Here is a 17,508-nt window from a genome sequence, read left to right on the forward strand (position 1 = left end):
AGGGGGAAGAAGGGAGGGAGAGAGAGAGAAAGCAAGCTTAAAGGAGATAAACTATTAGGTGTGTCACCCCCTTTAAAATACAGTAGCAGGGCTGACAAGATGGCAGGTAAATGTGCTTGACAACTAAGCTTGATGCAAACTTGAGTTTTTTAGGACCCATGTGCTGGAGAAACAAACTTCTGAAAGTTGTCTTCTAACTTCCGTATACATTTAGTGATATGTGTGTGCCCTTTCCCAAATAAATATAATTAAAGATGTTAACAGAAAAGTAAAAAATATGATTGCTATTTATAGTGGTTGACCCTCTTCCCTCTGGCAGCTTCAGAAATCTAGGTACATAGTTTCTGTTTATGGGAATCTTTGGGTTCTTTTAAATTAATTTTTTATATTTTATTCTTTTTACTTACCATGTATGGCAGTCGTGCAAGCCTTTAGCCCCAGCACTTGGAAGGCAGACAGGCAGATCTCTTGAGTTCAAAGGCAGCCTGGTCTACAGAGTGAGTTTTAGGACAGCCAGGGCTACACAGAGAAACCCTGTCTCAAAAAACTATGAATAAAACAAAGAATAATAAGTATTTATGTGTAGGTTCATGGATGCATGCATGTTCACCTGTGTGGGTATGTCCCTGTTGCAAGTGCACATGCTTATGGAGGCCTGAGGCCACGTCAGGAGACTTTCTTGGTTGCTCTCTCTACTCCATCATGAGGTAGGATCTCTGTTGAATCCAGAGCTTGTCTGTCCTGCTCTGACCAACCAGCCTGTGTTAGTAAGTCCCCATCTCTGCCTTCTGAGCTCCAGAATTACAGGTGGGCCACCACATTGTCTTGACATTTATGTGGGTTTTGGGCATGATCTACACTCTGCTCATGTTTTGTGTCCATTACTTTAACCACTGAGCAATCTCCTAAGCTCTTATCTCTTTGATCTACTTCAAACATTATTCAGCTGTGGCCAATAATTCTGGCTTTGAATCCTCCCTTTGCCAGGAGGGAAGGCGTCTCAACTTATGTCTCCGAGTCTAAGTTATGGTTAATGGTACTTTGCTCACTGTGGTGTTCTGAGGGTCTTACTCGGTCAGTGCAGGATAGCCCAATACATGTGTCTTACATCAGATATGCTAAGGGAAGCTACTAAAAGGTTAGCATGAGTGTGGGAAAGAATGTACATTTTAGCTAATTTAAGAGGAGGTTGGAAGTGATTAGAAGCTAGTAAAAGATTTGTTTAAGGGGAAAGATTGAGTTGAGAGTTAGGATGGGGTGTGATTATACTGTTTTCAGCAGGGATTTTTCACATATAGATGTATCATTACATATACATAAGTAACTATGTAAGCCATGTGCATATAAATATCAAATACCACTTGATCTTTTCTGGGGGTGGGGGGTGGGGGTTGGGGGTGGTGGAGACAATATGGCTGGCCAGAGATCTGCCTGCCTTTATCTCAAGTGCTGGGACTGAAGATATCTTTGCTCTCATGTCAGAATTAGGGGCTTACTTAAGGACATTTCACTCAGATTTCCCATCTCTTAAGTTTATTTTTACTGTTTGCTTGTGTGTGTGTGTGTGTATGTTTGTGTTTGGGTTACTAGAGTCCCACAATATAGTGCATCTCCTGCCTCTACTTCTCAAATAGTGGCTATATGTGTGAGTACTACCATATTGGGCCTTTTGTTTGATCTTTGGATATGTGGTTTTTAGTCTTTCTTGACTGATTAGCTACTTTTTAAAGTTCTAGGTGGGTAAATTCTTGCTTATTGAGATACTATACTGAGTTTTACTGTATAGATTTATAGCAGAATTTTCATTCCATTGGTATGTTTTAGTAGGTTTATAGTATCTTGAAGTACGAGTTGTTTATTTTGAACTTTGTTTTAAAGACAAGGTTTCATGTATCTCAGGCTACCTCAAACTCATGTATCAGAATGCTTCTGAACTTCCAGTTTATGCAGTGGTGGGAACTAACTGAGTCTAGCTCTCATGAGTGCTACACAAGCATTTACCAATGAAGCTTTACTGCTATACCTTTCTTTGAATACTAAAAGAAATCAGTGTATGGGTGTGTGTTTGTGTGATAGAGTACAGGTGATTGAGCGTGAAGGTTAGTGGACACATTTTGGAAGTCAGGTCTCTCCTTCCACTTCAGGATCCAGAGGGCTAACTCAGTTTGTCAGATTCACGTGCAAAGTACCTTTCTCACATTTTTTGGCTCCTAATTAGAACATTTTAAATAGTCATTTTAATTAGGGTCAGATTGGTGTGGTGGCTGAGATGCAGGCCTCAAACCCCAGCACTTGGTAGGCTGAGGTGGGAGGACTGCTATGAGTTTGATGCCTGCTAGGGCTTGGCTCAGTAAGACAGGGCAGGCAGATCCTCCTACTCAATACGAACTCAACTTCTGCCTTCCAGCCTGTTTTTCCCATCACCCTTTGAGTTTTTTTCTTTCATTACTGGTGTTCCTAAGACTGTGGGCAGTTGGGGGAGGGACATTTTTTTCAAAGTTTATGTATGTGTGTGTGCCTACAGGAGTTATATATGTCATGTGCATGCAGGTACCAACAGAGGCCACCGGATCTTCTGGATGTGGAGTTGCAGGCAGTTGTGAGCTGCCTGATGTGAGTGCTAGTAACTAAACCTGAGTCGATTGTAAGAGCAGTTAGTGCTCTTAACCTTTGGATCATCTCTCCAAACCTGAAGAAACATTTCTTACCTAAGAAGAGGGGGAGAGGCCTCTGTGCTCCTACACTGCTTTGACTCTGGTTCTATGTTCCTTCTGATGACTGAGGCTAAGTTCAGTCCAGAAACGGGGACCACGCTGTTACACATCCTGACATCACACAGGTCCCCAACAAGATGCCTCCCTGTTGCACATACTTGACTAACGAGCATTTTTTCACTGGGGCACCTTGATCATGTGATGTCTGCGTGCTTACCTCATAAAAGATGCATAATCTGGTTATAGAATTTCCTACGTGAGGAAACAGTCAAACTGATGGACCCTGCTTGGTGTATGCTGTACAAAGTTTTCATTCTCCCCGGTGAAATGGATCTTCTGTGGTGTTGGCAAGTCTTCCTGGAAGGTTGGGAAATTCACAGTGGATGACAATAAGGACAGACATTACTGACCTGTGTGGAATCTCACTTGTAATTTGGTTTTAATGAGTAGCTCTGTTTCCTAAACAGCCCAGCAGAAGACCAAGTACAGTGTAAGGTTCATTTCCCCTTCAGTCACGCACAGTAACAAATAGACTGTTTTGTGCATCCAATGGAAGTTAGAATTGGACAGATGTAAGGTTCATTCAAACACCACTGGTGTTTGAGAAATACAGGGTGGGGCACTGGGAAAGAACTGGGTGGATTAATGTAGAAGTAGTTTTTCCTAAAAATTTCTACTTTTTAAAAAGTAGTAAGGATTTGTTGAAAATTTAAACTGGAAATGTAACAGTAAAATATTCTTTTCCAGTCTTATCCCCAAGGCAATTACCCTTTTGTTAATAGTTTGCCCTGTGGCACTCGAGCCACCCCCCCCCCCTTTTTTTCTTTTTTCTTTTCTCTATTTGAAACAAGACTATTGCAGTGTTGAGGCTGGCCTCAAACTTGATAGGTAGTGGAGGATGACCTGGAACTTCTGTTTACCCTGCCTTTGCACCCAGAGTGCTGGGATTGCCATCAACATGCCTGACCTTGGTCTATATCTTCCTAGAATTCCATTACAAATACTAAAAATTATCTCAGAAAGGAGTTTACATTATATTACTCAGGTAGTCTTTGCTTTTCTCTCTGTAGGCTATCTCATGCTCATCTTTCTCTATCCTTCCTTCTCGGTCTCTGTCTGACTGCTGTTTAACATTTTGTAGCATGTGGCTACCATACACTCAGATACACACTCCCCCACACTCCCCATCTCCCATTCCCACGTTCCTTGAACTCATGAATCTCCTGCCTCAGTTACATGTTCTGGAGTTAAAGCAAAATCCTTGTATTTTGCTAGGACACAGGGTTTTTGTTTTGTTTTTATGGGGGAGCAGCACGAGATTGGAAGATGGCAAGAGTTCACTTGGTAAAGTGACTGGTGTGGGACACACACCAGGATGACCTGGAGTGCAAGTCTCTTACATTACACGTATGCTCTACCATGCATGGCTTCACTAAGACAAGGTCCATTCTAAGTTTCTCTGTGCTTTTATACTTGTGTCTACTCATGGAAATTTAACTTTTAAATTTATAACATCAGAGTGTGTAATTACACCCTGGAAGATAAATTGTCTTTTGAAGCCATTAATAGTATTTCAGAAGGTTCTTTTAGATAATCTCCTTATTTAATTAGAATACCTTATTTTTATTTTATGTATATGAATATTTTGCCTGCATGTGTGTATGTGCTGCTGTGGGACACTAGATCTCCCAGATCCCCTAGAAGCTAGTTAATGGTTGTAAGCTGCCCCGAGGGAGCTCGGAACCGATGCAAGATCCTTGGCAAGAAGATCAAGTGTTTTAAACCATTTTCCAGCTCCTCCATATTCCCGTCTTTAGAAGAGTTAGTTTTATGTATGTGTGTACCTTGGAGTCTGGATGCGGATCATTTGTGCACAGGAGCCCCTGGAACTTGGAAACTGCTCTGTGGGAACCAAATTCAGATCCTCCGCAGAAACAGTCAGCTCTCAACTGTGGAGCCATCTCTAATGCTACCATTCAGATTTTTAACTTTAGAATTTTAAATCACAAAAGTAATACAAGATACTAACTCTTTCTGACCATTTAAGGAGTTTGGAATGTGGGAATATTTCGATCTTCTTTAGAGATCTCCAAAGATAGTTTTAATTTTAAAGCTCTATGGTTATTAGTATGTCTTTGTTTCCTGTTCTGAAAGGTGAGCAGTTCAGTGATCTTCCCCTCCACCCCTGCCTCTGTCTCTGTTTTATATAAGTGAATTTTAGTTATTGCAGGCAGTTTATTATTGTTTTACATGTTTTTGTTCTCATTTTTTCTCTTTCTTTTTGTTTTTTTTCAAGACAGGGTTTCTCTGTGTAGCCCTGGCTGACCTGGAACTCACCTTGTAGAGTAGGCTGCCTTGTACTCGGAGGTCCGCCTGCCTCTGCTTTTAATGTTTTTTGGTCCCTGATTTTAGGGAGCATATCTCTCTGTTCATGATTAGCTTTCTGAAGGAAATCTGTCCCTCCTAATTTTTTTCTTTCACATCCCACCTTTAATTTTTCTTTACATTATAAAAGATACTTAATAATTTCTCTTCTTCTTTTTTTAACTTTAAGAAGGGGGCTGGAGAAAGAGGTCAGTTGTTGAAGTACTTGCTACACAAGCTTTGAGTACCTGTGTTTAGGCATCAAACTTACATTAAAGACAAAGTCAGAACAAAACAAAAACAATGCATGATGTTCTTCTTTAGAGAAGGAGGCAGATTGGGCTTGCTGGCCAGCAACCTAGCCTCCTCAGGGAGTTCCAGCTCATTGAGAGACCCTGTCCCCTTTTCTTTCTTTAAAGGAAAAAAACTTGGAATGTGTCACCTGGTGAACAACAGCTGAGGCTATCCTCTGGCCTCCACATGCAGGAACATAAATGTGGCTTCGAGACAACACCCCTCCCCCACACTATTTCTAAGGACTGGAAACTATGAAACAGCATCTCTACTAAGACTGATACTATTAGTTGAACAGAGTGCTGTAATTAGACCTTAGGAATCACATCGCTGTGCCCTGCCCACTGAATGTCAAGCTAAGTTAAACTTTGCTTTTTTTTTTTTTTTCCAAGACAGGGTTTCTCTGCATAGCCTTGGCTGTCCTGGAACTCATTCTGTAGACCAGGCTTGCCTTGAAATCAGAAATCCACCTGCCTCTGCCTCCCAAGTGCTGGGATTAAAGGCATGTGCCACCATGCCCGGCTTGCATTTTTTTTTTAAGATTTATTAATTTATTTATTATATGTAAGTACACTGTAGCTGTCCTCAGACACTCCAGAAGAGGGAGTCAGATCTTGTTATGGATGGTTGTGAGCCACCATGNGGAAGAGCAATCGGGTGCTCTTTACCCACTGAGCCATCTCACCAGCCCCATTTTTTTTGTTTTTTAATGTTTATTGGTGTGTGTGTGTGTGTGTGTGTGTGTGTGTGTGTGTGTGTGTCTCATGGTAATGTATTGAGGTCAAAAGAGAGCTTTTGGAAGTTGGTTCTTTCTTTCTGTGGGCTCCGGAGATCAGACTCAGGTTGTTAAAGTTGCACACCAAGTGCCTTTACCTACCTTCTTGCTGTCCCATGAGTTTCTTTCTTAACTCTTGGGTTTTATGAGCTATTGAGAATGTCATGATTAGGTTACATTTAGTTGTTATCTTCTATTTGTTTTTCTAATGTCACTAATGTTCATCTGCAAATGTTAGGATTTGTTAAGACTTACTTTGAGCGTTTGTGTGTGTGTGTGTGTGTGTAAGTACACTGTATGTGTTCCTGGTGCTTGTGAGAGCCACAAGAGGGCCCTGGATCTCCTGGAACTGGAGCTAAGGACTGCTGTAAGCTGCCAAGTGGATGCCTGGGAACAGCCTCAGGCCCTCTGCAAGAGCAGACTGCTCTTAACTGCTGCTGACCCAGCTCTCCAGACTCGAAGTTTACATAGTTTTGCATTTTGAGCAAATAAATTTTATCTTACTTAAAAAAATTTATGTTAGTTCTTTTTAATTTTCATATAAATGAGTGTTTTGCCCGTTTGTGTGCCTGTTGCTCCATGGGTGCCTGGTGCCTGAGGAGGTCAGAAGGTGCTAAATCTGCTGGAGCTGGACTTACACACATTGTGGCCCACCATGTGGGTGCTGGGAGGTAAACCCAGTTTCTTGGGAAGAGCAGCCAGTGCCCCAACCACTGAGCCATGTGTCTAGTAGGGTGTAGGGTCTAAAGAGCTTTTTCCCTCAGACATTCTTAAATTCACTTTTTAATCTTTGAATTCTTTGAGAATTTAATACAATGTTTTTGTTTGTTTGTTGAGAGTCCCATTATGTAGCCCTGGCTGGCCTCTACTTGACTATGCAGACCATGTGGGTCTTGAATTCACAGAGATCCAGTTCTGCCTGCCTCTGCCTTCTAAATGCTGGCTTCAAAGACTTGCTGGCCTTTGTCACTATGCCAGACTTCCTTCCAGAATGGAAAGGCCTTTGTTATCTTCATCAATTTTGCTGACAAGATGCTAGTTAGAGCCTCTTGTTTTTTGTCTCTTATGTTGTCCTCCTTCCCCCCCGTTAAGTTTGAGACAGAATCTCACTATATAGTCCTAGCTGGCTTAGTGCTTATTATATAGAGCAGGTTGGCATCTTTGGGCATTTGAACACACTTTGTTTTTTTTAATGTGGAGGCCAGAAGAGGGCAGTAGATCACTTGGAGCTGCAGTCATGGGTGGTTGTGAGCTGGCCAGCTACATGGGCGATGGAACTGAGCTCCAGGATGGAACTGAGCTCCAGTCCTGAAAAAGCACACTTTCTCTTCATCACTAGACCCTCTCCAGCCCTCCTAGGTAGTTTTAGTTATTACTTTTCTGTTTTTAGGTGAAAATACTCTAAACTTCAGCTTTCTTGGACTCCTTTAATTTACAGTCTTCATTCCATTTGAATATTTTTTCTTCTTTGTTTCCATTTCTCTAAAGTTCATGAAACATTTATCGGAGAGATGTTGAGTCTGATACTCAGCACATCTGGTGATCTTTATTTTACAAGTTATATGTTTCTTTTTCAAGAACTTCCTACTTCTACTGTCTTCTGGGCTTCCTTTTTCTTAGCGGTTTGTTTCATTGTTCTCCCTGCCAGGTTTTTGTTACTTCGTTGTTGAAGGAACCTTGAGCATACTAGGCGAGTACTCTATCACTAACCTACAGCTAGCCCAGTATGCGTTTGCTTTTAGTGATTGAAACTCTTGGATAGCCATTGAAGCGTATGTTGTTTGGCTACTTCCAATAGCCACATTTATTATTCTTAGAGCCACTTGGTCTTGATCCTTCTGCTTAAGTTTTACCAAATTTGTAGCAATTCTTAGTTATATATTTGAGTAGTAGTTTGTTTTGACTGATAAAATTGGTTAGCTGTCTCATCTTTTGGAGTGAGGTCACTTGTTTTCCTAGAAGTAGACCTTGTAATATATGTGTAGTAAGGAGAGTGAGGAGGAGCAAACACGGAGTAAACAGGCAGCTGCCACATTTACCAAAGGAAGTCTGTAACAGTCCGATGGGGAAGTTTATTCTATCCTTGAGTTCAATTACCTTTTCCTAAATTGTGCCCCAATCTTTGTTATTGATCTGCCACTAAATATAGAGCCTTTACTGCAGTTTTACTTGTGTTTACATCCATCCATCCACCCCCTCCCTCCCCCCTCCCTCCCTTCCTCCCCCCTCCCTGTAGGAACGATAGTGACCGTCTGAGGCTAGCTTGGAGGAGTTGGTTTTGTTTGTCGGCTGCGGCTGCGTGTCTGAGCTGCGATTTTCAGGCCAGGGGCTTACACTGTTGTCCACTGAATCATCTGCTGACCTCTGACTGTAATCGAGGCTATTGCTTGTGTCCACTGTTAGTTCACTTTGTATTGAGGTCATGATTCCATGCCACAGCTTTCATAAACATTTTCACATTTGAGACTTCCTTGCAATGGATTTCTAGTTTTCTGTCAAGTATTCTCCCTACTTTTTATCATTTTTGCTTTTTGTTGATGGTTTTGGATTTGTTGCTGTTTTGAAGGCAAGGTCTTTTTAAGTAGCTCTTGCTGTCCTGAAACTCTGTAGACCAGGCTGGCTTTGAACTCAGAGAGATCTGTCAGCTTTAAGGGTGCTGGTATTAAAAGCATATGTCAACACATCTGGCTTATTTCTTTATTTCTTGACCTTTTTGTTTCTGACCTGGGCTGGTTCACCTTTCCTTAGGCAACTCGGTAGTCCTTCACTCCTGGTGAAGTGATTATCATTATATTGCTTCCAAATTTAGAGCTAACACCTTATTGACATAGTGCACTACAGCCCAGCACTCCTTGGACTTAAGTGATCCTCCTCTCTCAGTCTTTCAAATAGCTGGGACTACTACCATGACCATCTTAATTCTCCTTTTTTTTTTTTTTTAAATGTCACCTCTTAAAAATGTAAGTATGAGGCTGTAGAGATGGCTCAGAGGCAAGACCATGTAGCACTCTTGCTGAGTGAGGACCTGCGTCCATTTCCCATCATGCCCTCCTGTTGACTTACTCTCCTATCACTCTAGCTCCATGAGAATCCAGTGACCACAATCTTCTCTTGTTGTGGTCTCCGCAGGCCCCTACACTCAAATATACATAGTCCTATACACATGATTAATAAAAACATTACGTACATGTAAACGACTTAATCTGGGTTTCTCATACTTGCTAGATGGCAGACACTCTGCCACAGAGCTGCCCCCTGCCCCCCTATGTCATACAGTTAGGTTTAAGGTTGTCTATAGCATTGGAGGATTTAGAGGTAAGTGACAAATTAAAATAGAGATTCTTGAGTTAAGCCTAATTACTTTTCATGTATTCCCTGAAATACCATATCATACTTTAAAATAGAGAAAATGATATAAAGAAAACCAGCAAATAATTATACCTTAAATGAAAAGGAACTGACTGATGTATTTTTACTATGGGAGATGACATTTTTTTTTTTAAATGTTTTATTTATTTATTTATTTATTACATGTAAGTACACTGTAGCTGTCTTCAGACAGCTCCAGAAGACGGAGTCAGATCTCATTACGGATGGTTGTGAGCCACCATGTGGTTGCTGGGATTTGAACTCAGGACCTTCGGAAGAGCAGTCGGGTGCTCTTACCCACTGAGCCATCTCACCAGCCCGGGAGATGACATTTTAATCTAGTGGAATCTATAGTAAAAAAGTATTGATTGTGTGTGCATGTGTTTGCATTTGTGTGTCCATTTGAGAGAGTGTTGGGAACCAAAGCAGAGGCTTGTACAAGCTAAGATGCTGAGAATTAGAACTAGTGCCCTTTCATCTTTTCAGGGATCATTTGAAAAGTGAAAATGAAAGGACTTAGTTTGGGAAAGGGCCCTCAAGCCATTTTCTGCTGTCTGTGCTGTTCCCAGTGGCAACAGCTCTTGGGTAAAAAAAAAAAAAAGGTCTGTTGGAATATCCCCACAGTGAGCTCAGAGATTGGATCAGAACTAAAGCTCTGATTTATTGAGGAGTCAATATATATCCCAGGCATGATGCTAAGTGTTTCATGTATTTAATATCTGAAATAATCTAGTATATGAGTAGTAATCTCCATTTTACACATGCCAATCAATATTCATGCTTACTAAATGCTCACTAAATTGCACACGGAATAGCTAGTACAATGACATCTGAGCTACAGGCATATTTGGTCTACCCCTCCTCCCCCCTTTTTAAGTTTCTGACTATTACCTATATTGTATAGGTAATACTGAACAAAAGTTTGAGTATTGAACAAAAGTACCTACTGGAATTAAACTATATTAAATATATTATTCTTCACTCCAAATTATTTTATGTGTTCTTTAAAAAAGAGAGAAAAATTAAAATACAAAACTAATTCTAAAAGCTTTATTTAGATATTTACTTTACTTGTGTAAGTGTTCTGCTTACATGTTTGTATGTGTACCATGTGTGTACCTGGTACCTGAGGGAATAAGAAGCCATCAGATTCCCCAGACTGGAATTATATATGGTTGTCAGGTATGGTGTGGGCTCTGGGAACCAAACCCAAGTCCTTTGGAAAATTTACAAGAGCTCTTAAAGTGAAACATCAATACAGCCCACAGTTTTACCTTTTAAAGTTATTTTTATTAAAGATTTTTTAAAACTTTATGTGTATAAATGTGTGGTATGTATGTGTACTAGATTCATTCCTGGTTCTGGAGGAGGCCAGAAGAGGGTGATGGATCCCCTGAAACTGGAGTTAGGCTTGCTGTGAGCCACCATGTGAGTTCTGGGAATTGAACTTGGGTCCCTTTCCAGTATCATCCATCAAGTGCTCTTTTTTTTTTTCCCCCCTAAAGATTTATTTATTTATTTTATATATATGAGTACACTGTAGCTGTACAGATGGTTGTGAGCCTTCATGTCGTTGTCGGGGATTGAAATTATAGCATCTCTGCTCACTCCAGTCGGCGGCCCTGCTTGCTCCAGTCAACTCCACTCGCTCCTATCTAAAGATTTATTTATTATTATAAATAAGTATACTGTAGCTGTCTTCAGACATACCAGAAGAGGGCGTCAGATCTCATTATGGATGGTTGTGAGCCCCTATGTAGTTGCTGAGGTATGAACTTGAGACCTTTGGCTGAGCAGTCAGTGCTCTTAACCGCTGAGCCATCTCGCCAGCCCCCATCAAGTGTTTTTAACTGCCATCTGTCTAGCCCCAGCTTCCTTTATTCACATAAGCTTTTCGCACACTTGTTCTTCCTCTTGCCTTAGTTCTTTGAATGCTGGTTCTACAAGTGTGTGTCTGCCCAAGGGTTACTCTCTTCCAGTGCAAGGAATTATTGAAGGTTGTACTCAGATTCCCAGAATTCACTCTTGACACTGCTCAGAGGAGGACAGAATAAAGCAATCTGTTTGATTAAGAATAATTTTTGCCTTGTTTTGTGGTATTGAAAATTGAACCCATGGCCTCATCTGGTTGGTAAGTAATCTGCCACTGTGCAACATTCTAACTCCATGAGGTTTGTTTTGTTTGTTTTTAAACAGGTCTCACTGTATAGCTCTGGCTGGCCTAGAACTCATAAGAGATCTGCCAGCCTTGCCTCCCAAGTGTTGGCCTTAAGGTGTGTGCCCCCCCTACACCTGATCCACACTTGGCTTTTAACAAGAGGTTTTTTTGTTTTTGTTTTGTTTTTTTTTTTTTTTTGATTTCTGGGTTTTTTTCTTTTTTTCTTTGATAATGAAGAAGTTCATACCAGCACATGTAAGGATGAGGCAGGGTTATTCCAGTGTCCAACATAGCCTAGTCTAAGGTGGAGGGGAAAGGGAGGGAGAGAAAAAGAAACAATGTTTACTAGAGGTATTTGAGTATTGAAGTGTACACAGACACACACACACACACACACACACACACACATCCTACCTCACTAGATCATTTTTCTAAAGGACTTGATAGGGCTTGTACATCTGTGGGGCGGTATCTCTTAACCCGTGGCTGAAGTGCCTTCTGACCCTGGTGTTAACCTATGTAGTAAGACTAGCAAAGCCCTGAAGAGTTGTTACTTTCTTCCTCTTCATCTTTGAAGACTCTCCAGAATGGCTTTTAAACATGACTTAAGTTTTTAAAAAGTTGGTTGGCATAAAATAAACATCAAAATTGCGTCTGGTGTTATATCTGAAGGATCTAGAAGAACATTCTAAACAACTTTAGGTAGTTGTTCTGGAAGATTATTTTAGGGTTTCCTGTTTACCAGCCTCCTCTCAGAAATCTTGGAGGCTTTTCTCTGCTTAGGTGCAAATGGTGCCCTTTGTTTATACTCTCCTCATACTGTATACAAAGCTAGCAGCCCTCTAGCATCCAAGTTTTATCAAACATTGCTGCCTGTGTGGTTTTGTCTGACTCACAAATATTTATTATATGCTCAACAGAATTCACTTTGATATTAGAAGTACATAAGTAGTTATGTGATACTAGTGTATAAATTGTATGCATAACTTAACTTTTTAAGCTGTTTAACAGTTTCTTTTAGGTCTGCCTTTGGGAATTTTCCAGGCAACCATGCAGTTAGTAGAAAACTATAGAAGCCAGTTCACCTGCTTATATGAGTGTGACTTAACTAGGCTCTTGGAAGATCTATGATACAGCTTCCTTTTTACTCTAGTGGGTTGGAGTTTGTGTACTGGCTGCTTTTTAAAAAACAAAAACAAAAAAACATTCTTTTGAAACTTACAGGTTTGTTGAATAGTTCTGTATTAGTGTTTAGGTTTAATTAAAAATCTTTATGTTTTTGGCATATTTATTTCTGATTTCTTTTTTAATAAATACACACTTCAGATAATGGTTGAAGGGCCTTCCTTCTCCATGTCCAAATGTGTCTACTTTCCCGAATTTAGGTATGTCATTATCAGACAACATAACTTGAGCTAGCATTTCACATTTTCCTAATTGGTTTTATGGTGAATGTGACAGTACACTGAGAAAAACTTTGTGACCAGATTCTCCCACATATGTCTATGTTGCCAGTACTGAAGCAAGCTCTGAAGTATGGAGGGGAAAAACATCTTGTTCATTTAAAAATTCCATCATTGCCTACGAGTCTGTGTGATGTTGCTTGGAAAATACACTGTGAAAACTCTGCCTAGAAAAGTACCCATTCTTCAATTAACTTTGAGCTCCATAGTTTGTTCCTGATAGAATTTTCTAGATGTTGATGACAATCATTCCCAGTTGGTCTTGTTTTAGATCATGTCAATAATAATATTATAAATGGGGAGATAAACTTTGAACAAGCCCCATACTCACTGACCGGTTCACACACACTCCGTAAATTTCCCAGTTCTTAAGTCTTATGATCCTTGTGTGAGTCTTCCCTGTGGACCAAGGCTTTGCCTTCACTTAAACTGATGTTACATCTTATGTTTCCACAGCTGACAGTCAGCCCGAGTCTGCTGTTCATGTTTAACACCTTTTCCGAGTAACAGTTCTCTAACTGTTAATATTGTACAAAATGGTACTTGAATTCATTGTTTGGTTTTTCTCTCTCTGTATTAGAAAAACTGGTGTCTTTTGTAAGTCATGTATATTCTTCTTAATATTTGTTCATATAATGACATGATCCAGGAAAAATAAAATGGGAAAATGGACATTACTTCTGACCTTCAAATAAAACTCATGTATTGGTTTTCGGACTGCTTACCGAGCCTTGGGTCCTATGTACCATGCTAAGTCAAGGCTGTTTACCCATACGGGATGACAGGCCCCATGATCTGATGTGGCTGTGGACAAAGGAAGGAGGTTTTGGGAAAATGCACAGTCACAAAGGTTTTTATATATGAAGGGACAGACCTATCCCATTCTGGCTTCAAGTCTTCACACCACACTTCTGGGTTAGGAAACTGGGAAGTTTCCACTTTCTGAAAAAGCTCGACTATCTGTTCACCAACTTAGCTAAAGCTTAAACATCCTATTTGTCTTAGAATTAGTGCTATGCTTAGGACTGCAGCCAGGGTTTTAGTCATGCTAAGTAAACACTTATCAACCGAGCAAGCAAATCCTCAGCCCAAGAACCGTCTGTTCATTAGTAAAGTTATATGTAAAAGGTTTAAGTGTGTTCATGCTTGTGTTTTCATGGACGGGCCCCTGGAGGCCAGAGGTGTCAGCTCTCTTTGAGCTGGAATTACGGGCGCTTTTGAGTCACCTGATAGGGATCCTGGAAGCTGAACTTTGCAAGAGGAGTGTAAGGCATGTAACTACTGAGCCATCTCTTGCCCTTAGGAACGATATCATCTTTATGACACCATGACTATACAGCATGTTTTAAGAATATTTTCATCTTAGGGAGAAAGGTGTCTAAAACTGCTGGGTGTGTGGGCACACCCCACCCACCCACCCACCCCAGTTTAGCAAGGAAACTATTTGAAAGCAAAGCGCCAGTCATGATCAGATGAACTCTAAGTGTCCAGAGGCTCCAGAGGCTCTTTGAGTGAGCATACTAAAGGACCTCAATTTTTAAAGTTTGATTTAGAAACCGTTTTGAATTCAAAGTATTAAGATCTTGGAAATGTCTGAAGGTTATATAGTCCTACAAATATAGTGCTTTGAAGTTTATCCCATATTTTGTATGGTGGTCACATTATTTCAGAGGCTAAGTACCACCAAAGGGGTCTAAATACATGCCCAGTGACTCCCTAGGTAGCGCAGTCTGACCTCAAATCTTACTTTGCACTATGACTGATGGAAGAGGATGTAAGTCACTGTGAAGAGCAACCAAGTAGAATAAGTGCAGCTGCTTTCTGCAAGCAAGCAGCTGGGTGAATATTTCTGAAGACAGCCTCACAGGACAAACTCCAAAGCAATGTGACTTGTCTTAGAAGAGAAGCTAATTCTATAATTAAGTAGTTGTAGTCTCCCAAGAAGATAAACGTTAACTGTCTTAGGTTAGAAATGATAGTCGTTATCCATCCTCCAGATCTAACCTCCATACAGCCCAGCCTAATTTGGAGCTGAATTTGGTGGAGTTAGGTAATTGGGTAAATGTTTCTTTGTTGTTGTTGTTGTTGTTATTAGTAGTAGTTTTCGAGACAGAGCTTCTCTGTGTTAACAACCCTGGCTCTTTTGGAACTCTGGCTTTGTAGACCAGGCTGGCTTTGAACCAATAGAGATCTGCCTCCTCTCTCCTGGGTGCTGGGATTAAAGGGATATGCCATCACACTTGGCCATTTTTTTCAGGATAAGTCCCAAGCTTATAGAATCAATAAGTTAGAGAATTAAAAGAAACCGTTATTGTCGGGCAGTGGTGGCGCACACCTTTAGTTCCAGCACTTGGGAGGCAGAAGCAGAGGCAGGTGGATTTCTGAGTTTGAGGCCAGCCTGGTCTACAGCATGAGTTTTAGGACAGCCTGGGCTACACGGAGAAACCCTGTCCCTCAAAAACAAACAAAACAAGACAAAACAAAAATCCATTCTTTTGTTTTTTAGGTGTTATCCCAAATTGTTTGAGAGGAAAAAAAACAATATAAAAGTTGTAACCTATGGTCTTAGTGGTGTGGGGCAGGTGGGAGAGAGAGAGAGAGAGAGAGAGAGAGAGAGAGAGAAGTGTTCTACCACTTAAACCATTTTAAATAGCTGAGTGAGTAGCAGCTACTGTATTAGACCATATAGGTTAAGTTCTTAAGTATTTGTTTTTAGAGGAAATTCCACAGAGACTTACAAAGAGTATATATTTTAGAATTTTGCAGTTGCACCTCTGGTCTTCCATGTCCAGTTATAATCTGAATGAAATGGATAAGTACTGTTACTTCCTAGTCATCAGACTCAGAAATCTCATGCCTGACTTCTTCAGAGGTTTGTCATCCTCTCCAGTGCTTACTGTGTCGTCTGTCACATTCTACTTGCAAACTCTTGTTGGTCTCCTCTAGGGTCACAGTTCACCACTGATAGCCATTTAAAAACAGTTGTGTGTGTGCAGGCCAGAGGTTAATTTGTGGGACTTGGCACCTGCCTGCCAGCATGGGAGGTCTGAGGACAGAACTCTGGGTGTGAGGCTTGTATGTGCTGCACACCTGTGGTGGCCTTAGTGTCTTAAGGGCAGACTTAGTATTGTCCAGTGTTTTCACCTTCCCAAAAAGAGGGTTGTTTTTGTTTTTGTTTTTGTTTTTGAGACAGGTTTTCTCTGTAGCTCTGGCTGTCCTGGAACTCACTCTGTAGACCAGGCTGGCCTTGAACTCAGAAATCTGCCTGCCTCTGCCTCCCAAGTGCTGGGATCAAAGGCATGCACCACCACTGCCTAGCACCAAAAAGAGTTTTAATGCCATCTTAATAAGCACTTTCCAATATTAAGTAGTTGTTAGTCCTAAAATCATTATTCATTACCAAATGTTTTTATGCTAAGTAGAATACACCTGTCTTTCTTTCACCCCGACCCTCTAAGTCCTAAACTGTTTTCTAATGATCCTCCGGCCTCATCCTCTCAAGTCCTGGGATAACAGGTATGAGCCACCACACACAAGTTCTTCTTATATTAACATCATACCAAGAAAATTGTGCACAAAATTTACCCTGCATTAATTATTTTTAGAACTCCAACATCACACTAAAGGAAACATAAATAGAATACCTTTAACTTGTTTCCACCATACTAAGCTTCATTTTTTTCTTATTTGTTGTTTGTTTATTTATTTTGATCTCTACATAGCTCTGGCTGTCCTAAAATGTAGGCCAAGCTGGTCTCAAACTCACAGTTCCTCCACCTGTCTCTGCCTCCTGAGTCTGAATCTACGTTTGTGTAACCAGATTCACTCTTAGAGTCACCCCATAGCACTTGCAGTTTATGAGTGTTGTTTTGTCTGCCTCATAACGTTAGACAAACATTATTCTTGTGTGTGATGTGCTTGTGTGTGTGTGCCACGGTGTGGATGGAGGTCATAGGACAACCCTTGCTCATTGGGCCTCTCCTTTCTCCACATGTTCTGAGGACTTAACTCCAGTTATCAGGCTTGCAGTGCATTGTTACCTTCTGATCCACATCTGGTCCCTTGCTTGTTTTCATTAGCCTTTTTGTTATTAAAATCTTTCATTTTCAGGGTAATATGTTTTATTTAGGGAACTAGGCAAGTCTTACAATTCTACTTCAGAAATTTGTGTTCAGTGTTTGCTGTTATGAACAGTACTTTTGATACCATCTCCAAAATGAACAAGTGTTGATCTTCTGTAGGGGCTGAGGGAGCTCTGTGTTTTAGATAGAATCACACTGACTCTGAATTTCTATACTCAAATGGTTCTGCTTCAGCCTTCCAGACAGCTAGGACTTCAGATTTCAGATGTGTGCTGCTATGCACGGCTAT

The 17,508-nt window shown here is 40.7% G+C and overlaps 1 protein-coding gene across 2 annotated transcripts in view; it reads left to right on the forward strand.

The window, feature by feature from the left end:
• Wdr33 (WD repeat domain 33) overlaps nt 1–17,508 on the forward strand; it is a 111,424-nt gene that overhangs the window by 59,624 nt on the left and 34,292 nt on the right. Inside the window, exon 8 of one of the 2 annotated variants that reach the window (XM_029547253.1) lies at nt 2,551–3,346. The exons of the other annotated variant lie outside the window; for it this stretch is intronic. Within the exon in view, the coding sequence (XP_029403113.1) occupies nt 2,551–2,603 (53 nt within the window). The 3' untranslated portion in view covers nt 2,604–3,346. Of the gene's footprint in view, nt 1–2,550; nt 3,347–17,508 lie in introns of those variants that run through there. 2 annotated transcript variants of the gene reach the window in all.

Source organism: Mus pahari, chromosome 15 (genome assembly GCF_900095145.1).
Source record: "Mus pahari chromosome 15, PAHARI_EIJ_v1.1, whole genome shotgun sequence".
NCBI classification, from domain to species: Eukaryota; Metazoa; Chordata; class Mammalia; order Rodentia; family Muridae; genus Mus; species Mus pahari.